Below are 24,716 nucleotides of genomic sequence, written 5' to 3' on the forward strand. Positions count from 1 at the left end.
GAAATCCTATCACTCCGGAAAAAAGCCATACCTATTCCTGTCTTTAAAGTTAGAGGACCCTTAAGCTTCGCCTTTAAAAGTTGGACGCGATAGCGAGATCCAGCCCCTAGTGCACACTTCAACCGCTAAGTACATATTTATATATATGTTTTGTTACATACACACACGCACACATAAACACGCACACCGTAGATTGAGCCACAGTGCGCTATTATCACTGAATGGGCTCGTTTTCGTTGTGACACCAGTCAAGCAAACTGCCTTTAGGGGCTCTGAAACACTTTTTCCAGTCACCATGAAATGAAATCAATAGACGAGTTTATTGCATCACGAATCTAACGCCGCGAAAAATTTATGAATACGTCATGGGCGAGTTGAGTTACGAAGGTTTGTCGCATGCTGCAATTGCATTATCTTTTCTCTCGTCCCGACAGAAGCGCTGGAAGCTAAGCAGGGAGGGGTGTCAGGGCAAAGTAACTACCACGCCTCGTGACCTTGAGCACTTTTTTTCTTCAAGTGCTCGGCTTTGTCAGTGTGATCGCGTGCGCACGCGTGGACAAGTAGTGGCCTTCCGCGGCTATCTCGGTAACTTAAAGTTTCGTTGACAGACTCACCGATGATTTATCGGTCACAACCAAAGGAGCCGAAGCCGGCGGCGAGTTTTCTGCGACACGAGCTGTTGAACGCAATTGAGTTAAAATAAGTCCAGGTACCTTTGTCAGTTTCAATCTACAGGTGAATTGCGTTAACGAGTTGCCTTTGAAAGGCTTTTATGCTTTTATAAAAATGATAAGTAGGGGACTGATGCACTTCCTTGAAACAAATGGCCTACAGGATCCATACGAATGCGGGTTCTTAGACGCCAAATCTACCACTGACGACCTCGTTCGTAAAGAGGCACAAATCCGTGATGTTTTCAGTCATGGGTTGTATTTCCTCTTTGTGTTCTTCATTATGGGATAAGCCTAATTTACCACGTGGTGCTTCGGAATACTGAGATACCTCTTGAACTTTTGTATACAGGGCATAATTGTTACCGCTATAGAAAGCTATATGTCTAGTTTGAAATTCCGTGTTCTAGTAGGCACTGTTTGTGCCGTACCTTCGCTTAAAACAGTGGTGCTGCCAACAAGTGTCCTAAATGCTATATCATTTGTCGCCAAAACAAATTTTTTGCGCCTCGCTATCCGACGCAATATGTTTACTACATATACGTTGACGACGTAGAGGTTGGTTTCAAATCGTGCAGCCTGACTAAGCGTGAACGTCATGTTCAATGCCTTTTGAACGTCTCTCAGTGGACAAGAAAAAATGGGAAACAATTGAATTCTGCCTTGTTCCACAACCGTTCTTCGTTAGGACAGCTATACCCCTTTTGCGTTAGGGCCCTTGACGAGAAAACAGCCAGGTGTGGCTCTTCCAAAACACCTTACGATGGTCCCGGCCGCGCATCCGCTGCCTTGGCAGTGGGGGCCTGTAGACTGTGATGTAATTTCACCCTATCTTTTTGGTTTCTCCCTCCTCATCATGGAAGTTACAAAGCACGCGTCTAATGCACACATTCTTACATACTTCCTGAAACTTCCACAGGAATGCACTTGTCCAGAATTCTATAACAAAGCCTCAAAGCCAAACACTTCTGTCTCCTACCCTGTGGTCAACCCAACCTTTTCGTACGTTGGTGCTCTGCACGCAAATACAAGCATATCCAGATGAATGTCCTACGCGATGTTCATGACCATACATCACACAATAAAATCTATAAACTACAGTCTATGCACAAATTTTTCGTGCGGGCTAAATCCTTTAAAACCGCACGTTAAACACCCCAGGTGGTCGAAACTTCCTGAGCCATCGATTACAGCGTCTTTCATAACCATGAGGTATTTTGGGTGATTACCCCCCACATATCAATTAATCAATCTATATATCTATCTATCAAGAGCCACAAAAACCCTGAAGAAACATGATAACCCTGTCCAACATCTCAGCTCACTACTTTATTCTTTATTCTTTATTCAAAAAAAAAACCTTACAGGCCCAAGAACAGGGCATTGGGTAAGGGGGGGCAGGAATCGGAATGGTACAGACAGGTAACGAACAGTTTACAGGCAGGATCAGTGCAAGAACAACGAAAAACTATATATATATATAAATGAGATCACATTTTAGGCTATACAGGGCGAGGTAAATTTGAGGGAATAGAGCACTTGTTGATATGAACATGGCGACAGAGGGATACATTTTAAAATAAAAGACAAGGGGAATATAAATCACCGTTACGCAATGCACTCAGAATACAAAAACAGGGTCACATGGTGAACAGAGTGAGTAGCTGACGGCGAAATGTATCGAGATTAGATATGGAGGCTATGCAATCAGGCAGGTCATTCCAAAGACGAACGGCCCGAGGCAGTGGTGATGAATTGAATGCATTAGTTGACCCGTATATGCGCATGAAGCTGAACTGATTATGCAATCTGCGTGAAAAAGAGCGAGGTGTTTGAAGCTGAAGCCGCGTTCGTTGATTAGAGGTAATATATTTCTGGAACAGACAGAGAAGAGCAATATTGCGACGGCTATCCATTGACGGCAGCTGAAGGTCTGATTTAATTTGCGTTATGTTTGACGTGATGTCGTAGTTTCGTGATATGAAGCGGGCACCTCCATTTTGAATCCTTTCTACCATAATAATCAAGTAGTTTTGATGAGGAGACCAAATTGCTGAAGCGAATTCTAATATTGGCAGAATAAAGGTAAGAAAGGCTAATTTTCGAATATTAGTAGGGGAATTTCTCAAGTTGCGGCGTAGGTAGCCCTGTGAACGTGATGCTTTGGCACAGGTAGACTCGACATGTGAGGCCCATGAAAGATTCTCTGTGAGAAGAACACCTAGGTATTTGTAGGAAGAATCATTGCATACATACTAACTTAAACAGCTGTCGTAATGTGCTGGGTGCCCGGACGCCGCGAGATGCAAGGAAACTTGTTGGTAGACCAGCTGCACTTGATTCCACTTAAACTGAATCCTCTGCTGAAGTCAAAGTTCATGTAATATTGGCAGAGTACGCTAGGTACGCTTTCATAAGATAAACTTCACGTTTTCTAGCAGCAACTGGGTCACTGGCCACCAGTGTCAAAGTCACGCTGCACAGACACTTTCCAGGCTAACAACCGAACACACATGCACGACTACCGTCATACCTTTTGCCTGATGGCATTCCACTTTTGTATGAGGGGTGTGGTGAAACACTAACCATACTTCACAGTTCAATTTATTCAAAGAAAAAAATATTCCAATACCATACCTTCTATTCCCCTACCGATAACAAATGCAATTTCACAGTGTGATAGTAATCGGTAGAGGACTACTTTTCAAACACAATTTTTCGTAATTATAAAATACGCTCGTAGTTTCATGTGATAGAGCCCCGCCGCGGTGGTCTAGTGGCTAAGGTACTCGGCTGCTGACCCGCAGGTCGCGGGTTCAATTTCCGGCTGTGGCGGCTGCATTTCCGATGGAGGCGGAAATGTTGTAGGCCCGTGTGCTCAGATTTGGGTGCACGTTAAGGAACCCCAGGTGGTCGAAATTTCCGGAGCCCTCCACCTGGCGTCTCTCATAATCATATGGTGGTTTTGGGACGTTAAACCCCACAAATCAAAGTTTCATGTGATATACCTAAGCTAATCGTAGAACGACTTGTGAAGAGGGCACCCTGTTTGGCTAAATATATAAACCAAGGCACATGCCTGGTGGCCGTTGAGTTAATTCAAGGGCGTTCATGAGACACTTGTGCTGATACCATTTATCTCCTCCATAGTTGTATTATCATGACCACTTGATATTCACCCTCAATACCCGCATTTTACGTCACACTTATGATTTTAAACAAGCACGTTTCGTCCTCTTTATTGCACGAAATGGCAAAATGGCCCCGACACAGCCACTGTCGCGTATTCAATACCCGAGCCCCTTATCATATTCATTGTCCTCATGTGTTGTCTCATGAAATAGCGCTCTTTGGCCATCAAATAGTTTTGCGCCATAAAACAACAAGCATCATCACAACCAAGGTGTTAGGAAAACAAGAGAAGGAAGGCCTTTATTCTTCTCTCTTTATGGCATGAGCGAACGCTGTGTATGCTAAAGTTGGTTATGATATGCGCTTTTGCCAGCATTTAGGTAGTCATCAATGGGCTTAAAGAAGTTCTCAAATCCCACGCACAGAGGGAATCGATTATATGTAAAGCATGACTGAGAAATTTTTGTATATCACTTTAAAATCAGCACAACGTGACGAGGTGAAGCTAATTGCTGCCGTACATGACTTCCATGTGATGAATAATATGTTTAGATGTGTCGTTTACCTTCGTCATTTATTCACGTCTCTTGAACTTAGTATATGTGGAGCTGGGCAAATGGCCGCGAGCAGGCTATGAGCGTGGCATATTGTCGTGTTATTACATTACACGCGTATCAGTATTATCATGTTTGCACCAATAATATGTTTTGTCATTAATTGGCATCACGTAAAACCTAATTTGGTATATGTGGAGCTGACAAAATGGCCCCGAGCACATCCTGAAGAGCCCAATATACTCCATTGTAGCGTTGACACGCGCGCACGCTGGGCAGAGTGGCGCTACGTTAGTGAAACGCGAGCACTCTATAGTCTGACGCCAGGCGCGACCAGCGTCTGCTTGCACATTCCGACGGCAACCGGTTCATTGACGGCGCGAAATACGGCATGCTGCATTTCGCGCCAATGCGTTACCCAGTCGACACTGCGTCTCCCTCTTTTCGGGATGGAGGAACGCCGGACGCGCTGAAACGCGAATGCGTGAACGCAATGCAGCGCGGCGCACACCAGCGAGTGTACGGCAGTACCAGCGCCTGGCGTGGAAACGCCGGCGTGACCCGACAAAATGAACGCCGGTGAGCACGTGCACTGCGTCACGTCGAAATGTATTGGGGCCTTGACTGTGGCATGTAGTCATGTCCTCACATGGCACGAATCTCTTGATTATCATGTTTGCACTAGTCACATACCTTTGTCATCTATTGGCGTCACGTAATACCAATTCTGGCATATGGGAAACTAGCGAAACGGCTTCGAGCGCACCATCAGTGTGGCATGTAGTCATGTTGTTACTTGACACGCATGTCGGGATTATAATGTTTTGATGTGTCATTTACCTATGTCGTTCATTCGCGTCACGTAATACTGAGTTTGGCACATGTGAACCTAGCAAAACGGCCACGAGCGCATCATGAGCGTAGCATCTAGTCATGTTCTTACATTATACGCATCTTATGTTTGTCATGTTCCCACCAGTATCATACCTTCGTCATCCATTCACGCCCCGTAATACCAAATTAGGTATAAGTGAAATAGCAAAATAGCCACCAGCGACTCATGAGCGTGGCATGTAGTCATGTTGGTACATGACACGCATCTCCTGGTTATCATGTTTGCACCAGTAACATACCTTCGTCACCCATTTACGTACTGTAATACTGAATTTGGTATATGGGACGCTAGGAAAACTGCCACGAGTGCATCATGAGCGTGGCATGCATGCCATAATTTTCATGTCAGGGTTTGCAGCTTGTTTTCACCATGTCGTCAAGTCACACCATGTCGGTTTTGCAACATGACATGTGAACAAAACCACCGCAAGAGCAGCGAGAGCATGAAGTGTAAACCACGCACTTCATGACATACATGTCATGATTTTCTTGTTATGACTAATCAGGTATTCTCGTCATACAGTCATGTTATGCCATAGCGATTTTGGTATCAACAATATTATCGAAACGGCCAGGAGAACTAAATATTGAAGGAGGGTAGATAGATAGATAGATAGATAGATAGATAGATAGATAGATAGATAGATAGATAGATAGATAGATAGATAGATAGATAGATAGATAGATAGATAGATAGATAGATAGATAGAAATATTCGTCGCTGAAGTTCGCTAAGAAATACTTCGCATTTAAAACAAGAGGAAGCAAACTTGTGCTTGACAAGAGCTTGCTCAGATGGGTATGCTATAAACGGTTTTGCTGTATTACACCAAGAAACGACGATAACATGTGACAGCCTGGTCCCTTATCATGCTCTCAACGTATTAGAAACACTTACAACATGTGAACAATACCACGTTACAATATACGAATGGTATGCAATATACAGCTAATAAAATATGTTTATCGAGATTTAGCAGGCATATTGAAGTTCCATTCACTAAAAAACAAATTATGGTTTCACAAGCTTTGCAAAGACATTGTGACGCAATTTACCTAAATGTCTATTTTATTTTAATAATGCTGGGTGCCATAATACGCTCTTACAAGAGGGGAAACGATGAAGGATACAGATTGGTAAATACAAATTTGACCATAGCATAAAAATATTTTAAAAAAGCTAGAAAAACAAATATATAGATAGCAAATACTGGTACATAAAAATACATATTTCAAGTGTATATCTTATCATTTGTAGAAAAAAGAGAAGACAGATAAAAACAGGGCAGACCAAGAGAGAGAGTATAGATTAGATGCAGGTATAGAAATAGAAACTTGGAGGCATCAAACGCATTTCTCGTCATGAGTGACGCCGCTTTACGGTACTTCTTGCTGATTACAAAAAGAAATATGGGTAATGAATGAACTGACAGATTCTGAGGTCATACATTGTGTTTCGTGGGAGGTTATTTAATAATTTTGTGGCTTGTAGAAAGTAGGCACCCTTAAATTTATTGTAAGGGGAAAGTAAAGGCCTGATTAGTCAATCAGAACTGTAAATCAATTTCTACTGAATGTTTCCACAGCTCTTCCTAAACTATCTATAGAGAAAACAATGAAGAGATCCACTATTGATAAATTACCGAGGGCAATATTAATAGTGGGCTCAATAGTATCATGGCAAGTATTAAAACCACCACCAGTGCCAATGTTTTTATAGTCTGTGCTCTTCTCTTGTTTGTTGTGTTTGCTGGTAACATTACTTAAATAATTACGATAGCCTGCTACCAGCAATACTCCAGCATTTATTTGATGAGACTTTTTGGGTAAGAAAATAAGTTACTTACGCTGTTAAAATACATATAGATCAGTAATTGATACTCAAACTTAATTCAACTTAAAAAGTAATTGATATCCATTTTATGTCAAAAAGTGACTAGTTACACAAAAGCGTATCGGCAAAAGCGTATCACCATTTTTATTTCGAGGAAGGGATACTACCTTTTTGTGGTCATTTTTCGGTGTGTATGCCATGAGAAAAGGGGTGGCGAGCATAGACGTGATCTGCCGTGCTTTGCATACGACCGAGCTTCCACCTTACAAATACCATACTTCTGTCTTATTTTCTTATGGTAATATCAGAAAAAGTTAATGTAAACATTTGTCCACTCAATTACAGAACATGCAAAGGACATCTTTACATTTTCACGTGAGGAGTTCATCTTAACTGTCATCTGTCAACCAAAAATTTTGGTGATGGAACACAGCTATGACAACTTCTTTTCCTTTTAGCCTCCATGATCCAGGAAATTCAAGTTTATGCTGCAATGAGTTCGCGCTGTTGATGTACATTCAATAGCGCTCTTCAATGCACTATTATTAGAGCTATCGATTGCTTTTTAGCATCGATGGTTCATTAGTGACACAACTGTCAATATTATTGATATTGATATCGGTAGTTCTGCATCCATAAGGCTGATATTCTAGTCGACGGTAATTCTATACTCTCGTCGACATCTATTCTTTTTCTTTGTTCCATGCATTCGCACGTTCTTTGACATGCTTCTCTGTGCTGTTAGGAATGCTTTTAGCCGTATATTTGTACTTTTGTTAATATCTCATACAAGGCTTTTGATCAGTGCGTACAAACAGTCCTCTAACTAGTGTACACATGTAGCGTGTGCTACTCCGATAGCTATGCACAGCTGAGGTTTTCACCGAATATTTTGTTATATTTTTAAAATATGTCATTCAAGAGCAATCACAGCGCCAAAAGCGTTATTTCAGATTGAAAACGTGACATCAACTGTTTTTTTTTGTAGTTACCTATAACTATTGTCTTCAAGATTTATTGTTCAGAATGACCCATTGTGCATATCACAGTTACGTGAAATTGGTCATTCTTGCATTCCAGCGTCATGCACAACTGAGAGCCTGCCGAGCTTTATGAATTTGGACACGGTAAGCGCATTTTTCCATCATAAAAGAGTACACGAGTGCAGAACTAATTCATCGCATACCAATGAAGCGCCGAGGTTTAAGTTTGAACTCTTTATTATATATAAACAAAACTCGAAGAACCTGAATAAAGTTGTTCATGTCCCACCGCACCACAGACAACACATTTGCATCTATTGCCATATGAGCATTTGCGTTCAACAGCTGAACAATTTTTATTGTTATTCATCATATTTGAATTAGCTTTCACTTGCAAATATCAACAGCTCACCAAAAGAAAAAAAGGCACAAATTCGCCTCAAGGGCCAATCCATGATTGCGAAACCAACAAATGAGAATGTCATGCAAAAAATGGCAAGCAGATCCAAACGTGCAATGCGCTGCTCACTCCGTAAGGAGCACTTGGATCTTATTTTACACATTTATATATATATATATATATATATATATATATATATATATATATATATATATATATATATATATATATATATATATAGAAACAGGCCATGATGATTGACACACCATGTGCGCAGTGGCGTTTGAACTGCCTATAATATTCAGTGAACACTTTGGTCCTTTTCTCTGGTTGCCGCGGATATCAGTGGCATACGTATAAAACTTCAACCTTTCATTTTATTTCATATGCTGTCGTAAGTCAGCTCTCTGTATACGCACCTTGTCTGCGTCTTCTTTTGCAGTGTGTTCACTTCTGTGTTCAACCCCAAGCACAAGTTTCAGCGCTATGACAAAATAGTTGTAATGTGATTTATTTTTGTATATTTTCAGTGCTTTGTCATTCCAGAGGATCTCTGCACCAACCCCGTGAGTTTCAGAAGTATCTTGTTTAGACACTGCGTGTGCACTTCTGCAGGGCTTCTTCCACTTTCAGATATCCATGGCCAAGTCTAATCACCATGATAGCTTGCTATCCGGCATGCCTGCTGGTTATGTACGAACTTAACAACGCCAGGTCTTACGCTCTTTTACTTAGAATGCGCTTGATTAGAATATTAATATTACCGGCAATGGCGGAATATCTGTTATTCTATGAGAGCTAAGAAAAATTATTGAGAGTTACTCTAACGTAACTGTAAAATCGCACCGGCACAAAATGCATACAGCTAGCTAAATAAGCAATGAGTTAGGACAAAGCAACATTCCTATATCGCTACGTTTGTTTAATTGAATACAAGAGAAGAAGCCCAGAACAGTATGACACCAAGCGCTTTTAACGACGACTAGCCTTTTTTGTGCTGGGCCTGGTCACAACCTTTTCACATCGCTTCGATTTCGATGATGTCGCTTCAAACTAAGAAAGGAGCTTCGTTTTTCGGGCAACATTCCACGTCCGTCATTCTTCTCCTGTAGGAATATTACGGAACCATTCAGAAGCGTTATCTTTGTCAATGTCGTAAAAACGAAAAATAAGTTGTTACAAGTGAACGCATGTTTAAATGAATTGAAAGTTTGTTACACAATATCAAATCATCCAGAAAGCACACATTGTAACTAGTTATAACTACTCGGAGTGTGAGCTAAATCAAGTGTAATTCTATTTCGTCAGTTATACATAGAATTTTATAATGCTCATTGCATTGCTTGCAATTGTGATATAAAATACAATGTTTTCAGGTGAATTATTATTTGTGGAAAACCATGTTTCTTTAACCCTTCAGCTGACGAAATTTAAACAGCGAGTAGATGAGAAACTTTCAAGGAAGTGTCGCTGAAGGCAACGTTTCCATCATGAGAAATTCCGACAGGCGCAGGCGTTTTCTTCGCAATGGCAGTTTTACACAAGCCTGCGACGATGGGTGTGCACTTCAGACGAACGTCAAAGGCTGGAGATCCGGGTACAGCACCTTGGGAGAACATTGCCGAATGCATGCGCTGGGATATTTCGTTACTGGCGGGGCAGATCGGCTGCCTGACATCAACCGTTGAAGCTCCGGACTTCTAGATCGAGATAACACCATCAATGGCGCACACAAATACTATAAATTAGGCAGACTTTAAGAAGGGCGTGTCGTGTGCGCTCGCTGGCAGCGGGTATTTCCCGTGCGGCACCGCTCCCGAAATTTATGAGTTATAAAATTGTCAGTACATTTACACTTAGGTGTACATTAACCTATTTGTGGCAGCAATTTATTTGACAATTTTGAACCACAGACGACCGCAAGTGCGTAATTTGCGTCCATCGCTTGTGAAAGGCTTTGAAAAAAATATGTGATGACCCTTAAAAAGCACGTCAACAGGCTCCGACTTTTTTTACACCTTCTAAACATGATATTGATAATGTTCGGGGTTCAACGTCCCAAAACCACCATATGATTATGAGAGACGCCAGAGTGGAGGGCTCTAAAAATTTCGACCACCTAGGGTTTTTAACGTGCACCCAAATCTGAGCTCACGGACCTATAAAATTTCTGCTTCCATCAAAAATGCACCAGCCGCTGCCGGGATTCAATTCCGCGACCTGCATGTCAGCAGCCGACTACCTTAGCCACCCTCCAAACAAGCTCGGCAATTAGTAGAGTAGACAGCAGAGATCACGTTTTCTGATTACTACAAAGCTGCGGGTCCCACAGAGCCTTCATTTTGAAAAACAATTCTCACTCTCCCTTCCCACACCTGACCAATCTTCTTGCACGCGCATAGGCGACAACTCGGCGATCAGCGACGTGACGCAGCCCACAGTCTGTCGATTGGTCTAAACCACGTCTATACAAACAGTAGGAAAGTCACAACAGTTCCTGTTTCCACGCACAGCTTGGGAGATTCTTTTTTCACCTCAGCAACTCAGTGTCACGTGACCCAAGGTAAATGTCATATATGACGTCATTGGTAAAACGATCGGCTTCAAATGGCACTGCAACTCGCTACGTCTTGTAGCGAGTTGCAGTGCCATTTGCTTACAGTTTGAGGTCACGTGACAAAAAAGCACGTTTTGTTGACATTATGGTTCGCTTGCACTTTTTGAATTTATCTTGCATTCCTGTGGTCGTCACTCACGCTGCGTAGTTCTTTAATATGGTGGCTTGATTTATAGTTTGCTGCATTGCACCGCGGCACTCCGTTTTCTACTGCGTTGCACCAATTCACACAGCGTCACAACTCGGCTGAAGAGTCGGCCGAATATTAGTCAGAGTTTAAAATCTCAAATCCAGATCTGATTACTAGGGACGCCGTGGTGGAGGGCTCTGGCAATTTTGACCACCTGGGTAGGGTGGTTAACCTTGGGCTCTTTACTGTGCACACGGGTCTTGAAAATATTCGCCTCCTTTGAAAATGCTATACCTCCACGTATCCGGCCACGCAGCCTTCGGATCACCTCGGGAAGGGACCAGAGCCAGTGCTCGTCTAATTGGCAATCCGTTTGTCGCCGTGCGTAATGTAGTACAGTTAAGATCACTGATTAGCACATTTGTCTAAAACACTAAAAAGGCGCGCTCCGGACGGCATTGACGATGTTTTATGAATGTAACTATTTTGAAAGAGCGTAAATTGTCGCATATGCCAAGCCGCAAAGGCTAAATGCTTGAGTGTGGGATGTCAACAACTAGATACGGGTATACGTATATGATATGAGTATGGCGTTCTATAAAAGTTTTTGGACCCCTTAAGTTGACCGCTCGTTGATTATTTCAAAAATTAAAAGCGTCCATGTTAACGCCACGTAGCAACCGAATGGCCGTCGGGAAAACTCCAGGCTGTACACCTGTGGACTTCAGCAGATTCCTTTGAAGTGTATGGGGCTAACAGCCGTATCATCAAATGCCAGGAAACATGTTTTAACGCGATTGCGTTAAAGAGCTTATGCTGCAGAAAATCCGCTGCCGACGTCGACCCCGTTGGTTGTGAGCGAAAAATCGTCTGTGCGTCTGTGACCGAAAAATCAAGTTACCGAGATAGCCGCGTTATGCCGCTACATCTCCACCCGTGTGCGCGTATCACACTGAAAAAGCCACGCATTCGAACAAAAAAAAGTGCTCAAGGTCTTGAGGCGCAGTAGTTTCTTTGCTCCCTGCTCAGCTTCCAGCGCTTCCGTGGGGACGAGAGAAAAGATAATGTAATTGCAGCATGCGACAAACTTTTGTAACTCCACTCGCACTGGACGAATACTTAAAATTTTTGCGGCGTTGAATTTATAAGGCAACAAGCTTTTCTAGCGAATTCATTCTATGGTTACTTGAAAAAGTGTTTCAGGGCCCATTTAACGCATTTCGTTCGACAGTGTAACGACAAAAATGAGCCCAGTCGGCGATAATAGCGCGTGCTGGTTCAATGTACTGTGTGCGTGTGTGTGTGCGTCCATATGTATGTAACAAAACACATGAATAAGTATGCACTTTGCGGTTGACGATTGCACTAGGGGCCCGATTTCGCTGTCACGTTCAACTCCTCAAGGGAAGGTTAAGAGTCCCGCAATTTTTTTCAAATATGTTTGCTGCCACACAACAAAGAGCCTACATGGCTAGCCATTCATGTAGGCTCCCAATACACAACAAACTTGGCACTCCCCTAAATAATTACTCTCATGTCTACACAACGGCACGTGACATGTCTATGAGCACTACAGAAGAACTACTTCGAGTACGAAAGCTTCCTTTGCCGGGGTCCGACAGGGCACGCAGCGTGGAAGCGTAATTTTAGCAACAAAACGCGCCTTCTCCGCCTGCTTTCGTCCCTTTTCCCACATGTACCGCGCTTATTTTTCTAGTTTTTTTCGTCACTTGACTTCAAAATTGCTTGACAAGGCATAGCCAGTTGAAGCCGATCGCTTTTGCAATGACGCAATATGTGACGTTTCACTTTACGTCACGTGACCCCGCGCTGTTTAGGCGCAACTTCTATTCTATACCTTATATTAATATCGATTTGCTCTTGTCCACCAGAAAAAAAAATCAAGGCTTTCGCCATTTATTGTATCATTTATAAATAAATATACTCTCCTTCACACCTTACTGCCTTTAGCAATGCTCTATTATCGGTATAATATTCGTGCGCTAAATGGCAGTTGACGCAAAACATAAAAAATGAACTTCTTTAAAAGTATCGCGTTAACAAATGCTATAATGTTTTGACTACACATTGACGACACACCGCTAATTTCCCTAAAACAGCATAAGTACATAGGACTAGTAATTTCTAATGATCTTAGATGAGAGGTGCACGGTAACTATGTTACGTCCTCAGCCTTAAACGGTTATTTTCTCTAAAGAGACGACTACGCTCCGCACCACCTCAAACAAAACTCTGAGCCTGTAAAACCTTCATCCGCCCGATAAAAAGTATGCCAACTTAGTCTGGATATCCGCAACAAAGAACCTAATTAAAAAGCTAGAAGGGGTACAAAGGAAGGCAGTTAGATTTACCTCAAATAAATACCGTTTGCTCGACTCACCCTCTGAACTGATTGAAAGAGTCGGCCACTAACATTATGAAATCGCGCTAAACTCACAGGTCGATAAATGCCCTTTCAACCTATTCATAGGCAGCTAAACATCAACAGCTCTAAATTCATATCTACTTCAGAAACCAGGCAGTCACGCCTTAGACATCCGCTAACATTACAGGAATACCGTTTCAGCAGCAACAGCTTCAAGTATTCCTTTTTCCCACAGTAATTTAGAGAATGGAATTGACTGCCCACTTGTCTGACTAATAGTAAAGATTTGAATACTTTTTATCTTTACTTGAAAACCACAATCGTGACACTCATAGCTGAAATGATGTTTTTTTATGCTTCTTTTCTCGCTTGTACAGTTCTTCGTTGCTTTTTGAATAAGTGTTATCAGTGGATTACATAGTATAATATATTCGTGTATGTCAGCCAGACATAGATTGTGCTTTTATACTCTTCATATATCATTCTACAATATAAGTATTCGCGCATTTTCGCATGTAATGCAAGTGTATATGTTGTGTATTTGGTTGTAAACGTATTTCTTGTGTACTTTGTTTGCCCTTTTGCAATCATCCCTATTGGGACTGGCAGTTTGTGAAAATAAATAAATGAATAAATACATGAATGAATGAAATAAACTCTCCCCACAGCTTCGGCAAATTCTTTCAATCATGCAAGTTGCGAAACTCCCCTAGGCTTCATGCATTAAAATCGGGACACTTCACTGACCCACTTTTTGGGAGTGAGTAGGGCGGGCATCGAGGCACTCTAGGATGGATGTATGGTTGAATGTGTCTGGCTGTGCACTTTAGATCGGGCGGTGGCTCACGCTTCCTGGCCATGAAATTAAGTACTATCACTGTGTGTTTAAGGATTGAATTTCACTTGTGCCTCGGTTCTTGCCACCAATCAGTTAGCCTCCTCGTTATTTCTACTCGTTTAAGGTCTATTTTGCCTTCACTATTTCCTAAACCCGTGGCTTTAGAAAATTCGGTGCCTATATCTTCGACTATAGGATGAAGCCTTCTACAGAACAATATTAAACGTTCAGCCGCTTTTTCCTCTTCTCCACGTGCACTGCATACCATGTCTGTGCCTTCGTATTTTGCTCGGTACGTCGTGGTCCGCAATACTCCCATTCTAGTCTCGAAGTGCAGAGAACTACACCGAGAATTATCGTAGATCTTTTCCCTTGAAATTTTCTGCTTAAACGTTTGGCAGATCTCCAGTGATGATTTCGTAAGCATTCCCATCTTTCGCAAGTCCATCTTTGTTTCCTTCGCCTTCTTCTTAACCGATGTTGCCTTTTGACTTGGTGTTCTACTGTTCTGTAAGTATTTGCTTGACAGTGTTCAAGTTCGTTTCCTCCATTTAGTATTGACATTCTTTATGTACAAGTAACTGAAACCTTTCCTAGCCCAATGATCCTCTCCCATTTTTTTTCAATCACCTCTAAATTCTATCTTGCAGCTAGCTTCCCTGCACTCAAGCGATGTCCATCCCATGTCTGCCTCTACTCCCTGATTTGGGATATTCCCGTGTGCTCCTAAAGCAAGTCTACCTATGACACGTTATTTAATATCCACTAATTATGCCACGTTGTTTAATTTCCAATCTTGCTTGAACTTCTGATTTCATGCCCAAGACCGCATCCCTGAACGTCGAACCTGGGACAATGGCACCTTTCCAAATCCCTCTCACATTTTCATGCATACTGTATTTCCACAGTGTCTCATTTTTCACAACAGCTGCAATCATAGTGCCCTTATTTAATAGGTATCTTTCGTGCACCCTTAGACACTCAGACCCTGTATTTATCTATACGACCAAGCATTTGTATTTATCCACTATTTCCAGCGTGAAGTTTTGTAATTTATGCTCACTGCATTTGTAATTACTGAAAAACATGATTGCTGATTTTTCCGTGCTGAACGTCAAATTTAACCTATCTCCCTCATTACCACAATGTCTCGCAATCCCTACAGATCTTCCGTGTTGTCGGCTACTAATACTATATTATCTGCATACTTCAATGATGGTAATTACTGTTCAGTGTGTTTTTCCTGCTTGGTAAAAGAGAGGCTGAAGCCGAGTCGATTCCCCTCTAATCTGGCCTCTAGTCTCTGGAGATACAACATATATAACACAGGTACCAAGGGACATCCATGTCGAGGCCCGCGTTGTAGTTCTATAGGATCAGATAACTGTTCTTCCCATTTGATAACTACCTTGTTACTTTTATAGATATCCTTTAAAAGATTAGTTATTCCATCTTCCACATCTAGTGTGTCCAGTATTCCCCACATGTCTCTTTGAATCACACTATTGTAAGCTTCCTTGATATTTAGAAATGCCAGCCACAGGGGCCTGTGTTCTTTTTCCGCTATTTCAATACACTGCATCAATTAAATAAATTGTCCTTCCACCTCCTTCATTCATGGAACCCATTTTGTAGTTCTCCCAGCACCCCCACATTCTCTACCCATGTCTGTAGTGTTTCCTTTACCATCTGCATCACCAGCCTGTAAGCTACTGATGTCACTGTTACAGGAAGGTAGTTGTTTATATCGGCGTTGTCCTCCTGTATTTTATAGATCATGCTCATCCTGCTCAGTTTCCACCCATTCAGAGCTTCACCCTTCATTACTGCTTTGCTCGCGGCGTCTCTTAATGTTTTCTTTGAGTTTGGTCCTAGTTTCTTTATCAGCATGATTGGGATGCCGTCAGGGTTTGTTGATGTGCTATTAGGAACTCTTTCCTCTGCCCTTTCCATTTCTCGTTGTCCAAGTAGAACCACTAAGCTAATTCGTCCATCCTCATCTGGTACGGTGCATGCAGTGCTTTCTTGGTCTTTAAATGTACAGTCATCATACTTAATATATATTTGATTGCCTCATCCTTTTCTAGTCTGACCCCTTGAACTGTAGTTATATACCTCTGTTCGATGCTTGTCTCCTTACTCGAAAAATTGAGCGTATTCCAAAGCTTTGCAGTTGCCTATCTTTTTGTTTATTTCCATCATCTACTGGGTCCTATTCTTCTAATCTTTTCATCGATCAAATCGGATGCTTTCCTTTTGCGGCTCAAAATTATATTCCATTTTCTTTTGATAGCATCTTCCAGTTCACTCATGTTTAGCATATCTGTGTTCTCTGGAGGCTTCCTGACGTCGTACTATGGCTCCCTTAACTTTTTCATACCACTAGCTCTTGGATTTGTGTCTGCTTTGGACACGTACCTCAGCAAGCTCTAACTGAAACAATCGAGTTAGATTTGTGTACGTCCACTTTGTTTTAGTATCCACGGTGATTATTTTCTCAATCTCTTTAGTTGTTATTTCTATTTGCCTTTTTGAATATTTATTACCGTGTGGTTGCTTGTAATGCCGCCTTTCCAATTTAACTTCTCTTCCAGAACTCTGCTTGATACGTTTGTGATTACTACCTAAGCTTTTGGTCTCATAATCATCTTTGTTCATCACCCTTAGGCGATCATACATTCTATGTGACATTATTGCGTAACCTATCATTGACTTCAGCCTTCCCACGTCCGATGTTATCTGCCCTTCACATTTCTCGGTGCTATTGCAAATAAATAAATCATGCCTTTCACACATATACATTAGCATTCTGCCTCTTGGGTCAGCATATTTATCGATATCCTATATGTGTGCATTCATATCTCCTAATATATTTACCTCAAACTCTTCTCCTAGATCGGCGATTTCATTTTCTATGCACTGCGCGATTTGTTGATTTTGCTCTCTGGCTTTTGGTCCTCTCCACAAGTATGCAAAACCGAGGAGCGTCATTTGCCCTGCCACTTTTTATTTTAGCCATAAATGTTCCTTGCACTCCTGCTTGACCATCGCCAGTCTGTACCTGTATGAATAAGTTTCCCAATACCATCCCCTTTTCTTCGGCCTTCTGTTCTATTACAATCTTTCCACGCGTAGTCGTGGTTGTTAGAAGGTTCTTCCAAGTCCCTAAGATGTGTTTCTACAGAACCATATACCATAGGCCTCCCCTTCACTTAACTGTTCTTCTATCTCTCCCCACTTTAGCCTATTCCTGCCAACCTGCATGTTAATATACCGTACGTCTGAATTGGCTCGGCCCTCGTGGCTGCGTCGATTTCTGCCACGGACTCTACGTGTCTTAGATATCGGTGCCACTTTGGAATCGTATCTGTCTGTACCACCTGTGAAAGAGTCAACCTGGTTGTTTTTCTCATTACTAGCTATTCGGTGATCCGAATGGCCGGCATGCCCTCCAAGAAAGCTACTGCGCATCCTGCAAGTCGCCACCTCATGACCTAGCGTTCCATTCATCTATGTTCATCACTCGTAGCCGATCGTACATCCTATGTGACACTATTCTGTAATCTTTCGTCGACTGCAGCCTTCCCACGTCCCTTGTTATCTGCTCTTCTCATTTTTCGGTGCTGTTGCAAATGAATAAATCATGCTTTCACACGTATACAACAGAATCCTGCCTGTTGGGTCAGTATATTCATACATATCTTCTATGTGCGCATTCATATCTCCTAATATATTCACCTCACACTCTTTTCCTAGATCGCCATTGTCAATTCCTATGCACTGCACTATTTGTTGGTTTTTCTCTCTGGCTGTTGCCCCTGTCCACAAGTATACAAAACCCAGGAGCGTCATTTGCCCTGCCACTTTTCCTTTTAGCCATAAATGTACCTTGCACTCCTGCTTGACTCTTTGCCAGTCTGTACTTTTATGAATGAATGCCCCAATACCACCCCCCTTTCTGCTGCCTTCTGTTCTAATACAATGTTTCCATGCGTAGTCCGGATTGTTCGAAAGGTCTCTCATGTCCCTAAGATGTCTTTCTACAAAACCATACACCATCGGCCTCTCCTCCCTTAGCTGTTCTTCTATCTCTTCCCACTTGAGCCTATTCCTGCCACCCTGCATGTTAATATACTCTACGTCTGAATTGGCTCGACCATCGTGGCTACGTCGATTTTTGCCCCGGACTCTACGTGCCTTAGATATTTGTGCCAATTTAGAATTGTGTCTGTCTATACCATCTGTCAAAGAGTCTCCATGGTTGTTTTCCTCGTTACTAGCTATCTTGCGACCCGAAGGGCCCACGTGCCCTCGAAAAAAGCAACTGCGCGCCCTGCAAGCCGCCAACTTACCTCATTTCCTTGCATCTCGTCGAAGTGGGTTCTGTCTCGTTCAAAACTACGCCACCAATGTACCTCTCTCTTTATTTCCACCACCTCAAAGCCTTTCTCTCGACTCATCCACCACATCTCTTGATTTGCGTTGACAACTGCTCTGTGCAGGTTGCCGTCACGCACTGGTACGTCCGGTGTTGTGCATATAACTACATGTGCCTGAGGAGGAAGGGCGCGCATGTAATCGTCCCCTTTCGCTAGTGTGGTCGCTAGTCCTGCCATATCTTCGTTTAGAACATCGTTTAAACCATTTGCAATTATCACTAGATTTCATCCATCAGCTGCAGTTTTGAGTTTTGCGCCCGCTTGCCTCGTGTCTGCTTCCAGCTTGCGTCCTGAGAACGTCACTACTGCAACCCTCTTGTCACCTCTTACCCTCTCTTTGATTGCTTCTGCGCCTTTGATTAGGAGTGAGGAGGTTGTGGCGCCACCTGAATATCAGAACACCCACTATTAGGCGCATTATTTGTCTTTTTTGTTGCTGCTCCCGGATGGCACGACAGTCTGCTCCCCAAATATTGAACTCCTGAAAAGTCGCGCAACTTCATGTCCGGGTAGTGGAACGCAGTTTCGATGCAAATTGTTGTCGGCTGCAAATTGAATGACTGTGCTACAGAGAAGCAGCGGCAAACAGTAAAAAATCAGGCATGGCAGCAAGCGAAAGTGCGTTGCGACTGATCGAGTTTGCCGATCACGTCAATCACCAAGGTCTTCTCACATTGCCGCAGTGGGTGGAGTCAAGACGGCCGGCCGCGCCTTCCCCTTCCTCTGAGAGAGAAGGCTGGCGAGGCCCCACGAAAACTTGAAACTAGCTGCACGGGATGTTCTAGTCCCTGTGAATTCCTTAACATAGCACGTATTCGCAAAATTATCGCGGCAGCATGTTCATGAAGTAAAGACGCACATATAGCTCTCTACAATAAGTTTTGAACCGTGGGGTTGTATACAAGTCCTTTTAGAAAAGAGCAAATTGAGCAGATATGCTTTTGTCAAGCACCTTTGTGTGCTGCTTATCACTGATAATAAATGGTGCATGGTATGTAACTATATAAATTTGAAACCAGCACACAGCTTTTCACTTTAGTGACCAAAAGTCAAAACCACAGCTTCGCTTGAGGTGGTATGATGCGCGCATGCAACACTGCATGCCTTAGTTTGATATGCCTGACGTTTCTTTCGAGCTGTACTTGTCGATGTTACTGCTGTGGAAGAGCTACTTAATAAGAAGAGGCAAGCGAGCACGAAGTTCTTCTTGGATAACTGTAGCTCACATGCATGTTCGTTGAGCAAAACGACGAGAATTTGGACGAATACAACAGCCAGAAAACTAATTAAAGCGTTTTATACTGGCAAAAATGGTGCGATATGCGTTGACGACACTTCTGTAGTGCTGTAAAAATGCGAGCAAAGGTTTATTGAGCAAGCTTTATAGGTCGGCCGTTGCTGTGAACATGTTCTCTGCGCACGTGCTACGTGACAAAATGCGCATGCGTGTTTCTGCGTATAAAGTCGTTGTTAGTGGCGCACTGTCCCGTTTCCTGTCTTGTGGTTGCGCTGTTCTTCCGGCCTTCAATCAGTTGTGAAGTACTTTTTGAAGTATGACGCACTCGTGCGCTGATAGGTGCAAACACACATCCACGCACGCACCGCATCATGGCATCAAGTGGCAACACATTGCCATGACATGAATCAGCCTAAATAGCAACACCATGACTGTGCTTCAGAATACTTTCCTACCTCCTTCATCTTGAGCCAGGGAAACATATGAAAGGGTATTTTCAATAAATGAACAAGCTAATGCCTTGAGTGAAGGCATATACAGCATACAAGATATTTCCTCCACTATCATGGACAGTTTCTATGCGATATAAAATTTGGTCAATGTTATTAGCTGTGTCATTTTGATAGGCTTTTGCCGACGGAAATTCCTCAGAAGGCTGTACATGTGCGAAAATTCAAATTCCTGCTATTACGCGGGTTCAGATATCTTCCTATTTCATACACGCTTGCAGGTGATTCAGCAGTCGGAATAATCAATATTTCACTCGCGTTATGTGAGGCATGAGTGCATTCCTCATGGGCTCAAATCCCGAAGCGAAGAGAGAAAGCTGTAAATGAAAAAAATTTTGTTGTTTCTTCTAAAAAATGAATTCCACCATTGATTGTTTTGCGCTGGAAATACGTTGATAAAAGCTTTTTTGTTGTTGCTAACCTTCGTTCATATTGCTGGCTTCCACACAGTTGATTTATCATATCCTTCTTTTCTCGTAGGACATGCTCATGCCATTCACAGAAAGCCTCATTAGCGTGAGTAAAATTGTTCACTTTTTTATATTGACACCCTCTGACAAGCTACAAGCTATTTACGTGAAGACAAAATAGGCCACACTACTTAAATTAGCTAATTTATGCGTTTCCAATTTTCTGTTATGTACACCTTACAGAAAAGGTATATCATTGACATGCTCTCGCTCAAAGGTACGCCCTGACGTCCTCGTGCGTGTTCAATTCAGTCCTCTGACTGAATTGCCAATTCAGTCCTCGTGCGTGTTAAACACGAAGAATACAAAAAGTCAAGCAGACAATATTTTTTGACGTGTTTAAAGCGGTTACCCTTTAGGGATTCAAGGCACATCAAAATTCACATTATCCTAATCTAATGTATGTCTGTTTCATTCCAGAATTTGTGGAAAATTTTCTAAAGCTTAATCTGATACCATTGTGGAGTACTTTTTGAAGGCTGACCCTTGCTTTCAAAACAACCCACCGATTGTTGCTTTAGTTATTCGATTTCTTAATAAAAAGTCATTTCATACTTTATGTACTGCAGTCGTCTTCGCACAGATTGTGGTCTGGTGGAATTCAAATAAGCTCATAGTCACCAGTTACTCTGTTTTTTCAGCTGCGATTGATTGTTTGATAATATTTATTTTTGTCTGACAGAAAAGTAGTACATGGGATAAACCACGTTTCGGCGCTTTTCCAAATATCGGGACGAGTATACCGTGGTTTGCTGTACAAGATAGAGTATTAAGAAATGCGGCCTTGATAATTTGCAGTGCGGACTTGCAGCTATTGCGGACTTGGAGCTGCCATCAAAGCTGTACCTGGTGGAAGGGATTGTGGTGAACCTTTTGAAGAACTTTGGTTTAGGTAATTAGTAATCAATATTCTTGATATTTCTGATGAAGTGTAAAATAGTACATGTTTGGGCTAGTTAGATATGGAAAACCTAAAAGGAACACTAAGTTAAGACAGTTAACACAATCCTTTGTCAGGTTGAAAAACTATATAGCAGAAAAGAAACATTTGAAGCAGAAGTTACGAAATATTTTAAAGGTATAAAATACTATAAGTCCAAATGATGTATTTGTAGAGTGACAAAAGATGCGCAGAAAGAAGAGACATACTCAACAACTACTAGCTTTATTAGCGTTAGCGCTGCACAAACAAGCTATGCATAAGTCGCTCCAATCAACTATGCTACGGGGAAAGAGAATAATTGAAAAGGTTAGTATTCGAGAGATAGTGCGTCAAAGATTGAGCATAATGTTTTTTTAGTTGAGCTACCATTGGCTTTCAGAAAAGGCCTGGTTTAATAAAAAATGGTTGTTTTTTAGCAAAATATGTAATTTATTTTTATGAAGCTTCTTTAGGAGTTGCGATGGTTGAATGTTAATAGCTGGCATAAGATTGGTAGGGGCCAAGCGATATTTAGAAAAAAATGAATAGGACTGCTTTACGTTGGACTTTTCCTGAAGGGCCAACATTACATTTAGTATAAGGGTACCACACAATACATGAATACATGCCTACTCTAATTTAGAGCAAATAAATGAGTGATATGCTGTAAGGCGAGTGAAAGGCAAAGCCTGTTTTAATAATATGTCTTAGGAAACACATTTTCCGGAAAGATGATGATGATGATGTGTGGTGTTTTATGGCGCAAGGGCCAATTGATGGCCAAAGAGCGCCATTTCAATGAGTATAAAGATGCGGTCAATGATATGTTGCGTGGCTGTATAGGGGCCTTAAAATTCCTCGCGATAATGCGGGTAAAAACATAAGTATTAAAGACATGACAGTGGCGTGATATGCATATTAAAAAGGGTGACAAAGGTTTTGATAATAAAAACATGTAAAAATATTTGGCACTAGCACACTTGTCTCATCAGTGCCCTTGTGTCCAAGGGCTGCGAGGCAAGTGCTTTTAAATGTAATCACAGCAGCAGCGACCTCTCTTGAGAGGTCACGCTACGCAATGCCTGGGTATAATACATGGTAAAAATTAACATCTCTTAAAAAAGCTAACAATGATTTATGGGTGAAAAGTGGTTCCCTACCGACAAACATTGCAGGGTGTAAAGGTATATGTTGTCGGTAGGGTAATGGGAAGTGTTGTCTTCTTAGAGTGTCTAGCTGTTTACATTGGATTAAAACGTGAAGAACTGTTAAAGCCTCACCACATTTATCACACAATGGTGGATCACCACCGGATAAAAGATGTGTGTGTGTCGTGTATGTGTGCCCTATCCTGAGTCTTGTTAGTGTTACCTCTGTTAGACGTGATTTTGATACTGGTGGCCAATGGCCAAGGTGTGGCTTGATAACGTGTAGTTTGTTTTGTGTGTGTGTATCCCACTTGCTCTGCCAGTAGTCCCTGAGGTTTCGTTTGAGAGACGGCTTCAGATCAAGGACCGGGATTGATATGGGTGTAGGGGCAGTGTTTTTGTGGACGGATGCAGCGAGCTGATCCGCCCTCACGTTGCCTTGGATCTCACGGTGCCCTGGCACCCAGCACACTACAACATGTTGTTTGTGCGTGTAGAGTGTGCACAAAATGGAGTAAAGTGAGACAAGGACTGGGTTTTTTTGTTTTTTAAGACTGTGCAGAGCCGTTACCACACTGAGGGAGTCTGTATAAATTACTGCTTTTTGTATTTGTAATTGTTTGATGTGTTTAGCTGCCACCAGTATCGCGTAAGCTTCCGCTGTGAAGATACTTGTGCGTGGATGTAGAGGGCCAGCATCCGAAAAGGATGGGCCGACAGCAGCGTAGGACACAGAGGAGTTAGTCTTGGAGGCATCTGTGAAGAACTCAGGACATGTGTATTTGTGTTGAAGTTCAAGGAAGTATGTTCGGATATGGGCAATAGGCGCATGTTTTGTAACTTCAAGAAAGGACACATCACAGTCTATAGTCTGCCATTGCCACGGTGGCAGATATGCTACAGGAGCCATTAAACTATGTTCAAGTGAGACTCCAGTTTCCTCAGCTAGACTTTTCAGGCGAACTGAAAAGGGCTGCCTCATCGAAGGCCTGTTTTGAAACAGAGTTGAGCTCGACAAATCATTAATTGTAGAGTATGAGGGGTGCTTCTTGTCTGCTTTCACCTTAAGGAAATAAACAAAGGACATGTAAGTTCTCTGCAGATGAAGCGACCACTCATTTGACTCAACATAAAGGCTTTCTACGGGGCTGGTGCGAAAAGCACCCGTAGAAAGGCGGATGCCCAAATGGTGCACGGGGTCAAGCATCTTCAAGGCACTTTGAGTGGCAGACTGATAGACAACGGCCCCATAATCTAAGCGGGTACGAATAAGGCTTCTATAGAGGTTCATGAGGCATTGCCTATCACTACCCCACGTAGTACGTGACAACACTTTCATAACATTCATGGCTTTTAAGCATTTTGTTTTTAAATACTTGATGTGCGGTACGAAGGTCAACTTGTTGTCCAAGATTAAGCCTAAGAATTTATGCTCGGCTTTGACGGACAGACGTTGCCCGTTCAGCCGAATGTCAGGTTCCGAGTGCATGCCTCTCTTTCGAGAGAACAAGACACACGTGCTTTTTCGTGGGTTAAGTCGAAATCCGTTTTC

At 42.3% G+C, this 24,716-nt stretch overlaps 1 protein-coding gene across 3 annotated transcripts in view; it reads left to right on the forward strand.

The window, feature by feature from the left end:
- Positions 1–24,716, forward strand: part of LOC119179728 (uncharacterized) — a 225,712-nt gene that overhangs the window by 55,788 nt on the left and 145,208 nt on the right. For all 3 annotated transcript variants that reach the window (XM_075869864.1, XM_075869863.1, XM_037430847.2), the window contains exons 2-5: positions 8,166–8,212; positions 8,999–9,034; positions 21,105–21,140; positions 21,893–21,986. In XM_075869864.1, coding sequence (XP_075725979.1) covers positions 8,166–8,212; positions 8,999–9,034; positions 21,105–21,140; positions 21,893–21,986 — 213 coding nt within the window. The remainder of the gene's footprint in view (positions 1–8,165; positions 8,213–8,998; positions 9,035–21,104; positions 21,141–21,892; positions 21,987–24,716) is intronic.

Source organism: Rhipicephalus microplus, chromosome 7 (assembly GCF_043290135.1).
Source record: "Rhipicephalus microplus isolate Deutch F79 chromosome 7, USDA_Rmic, whole genome shotgun sequence".
NCBI lineage: Eukaryota > Metazoa > Arthropoda > Arachnida > Ixodida > Ixodidae > Rhipicephalus > Rhipicephalus microplus.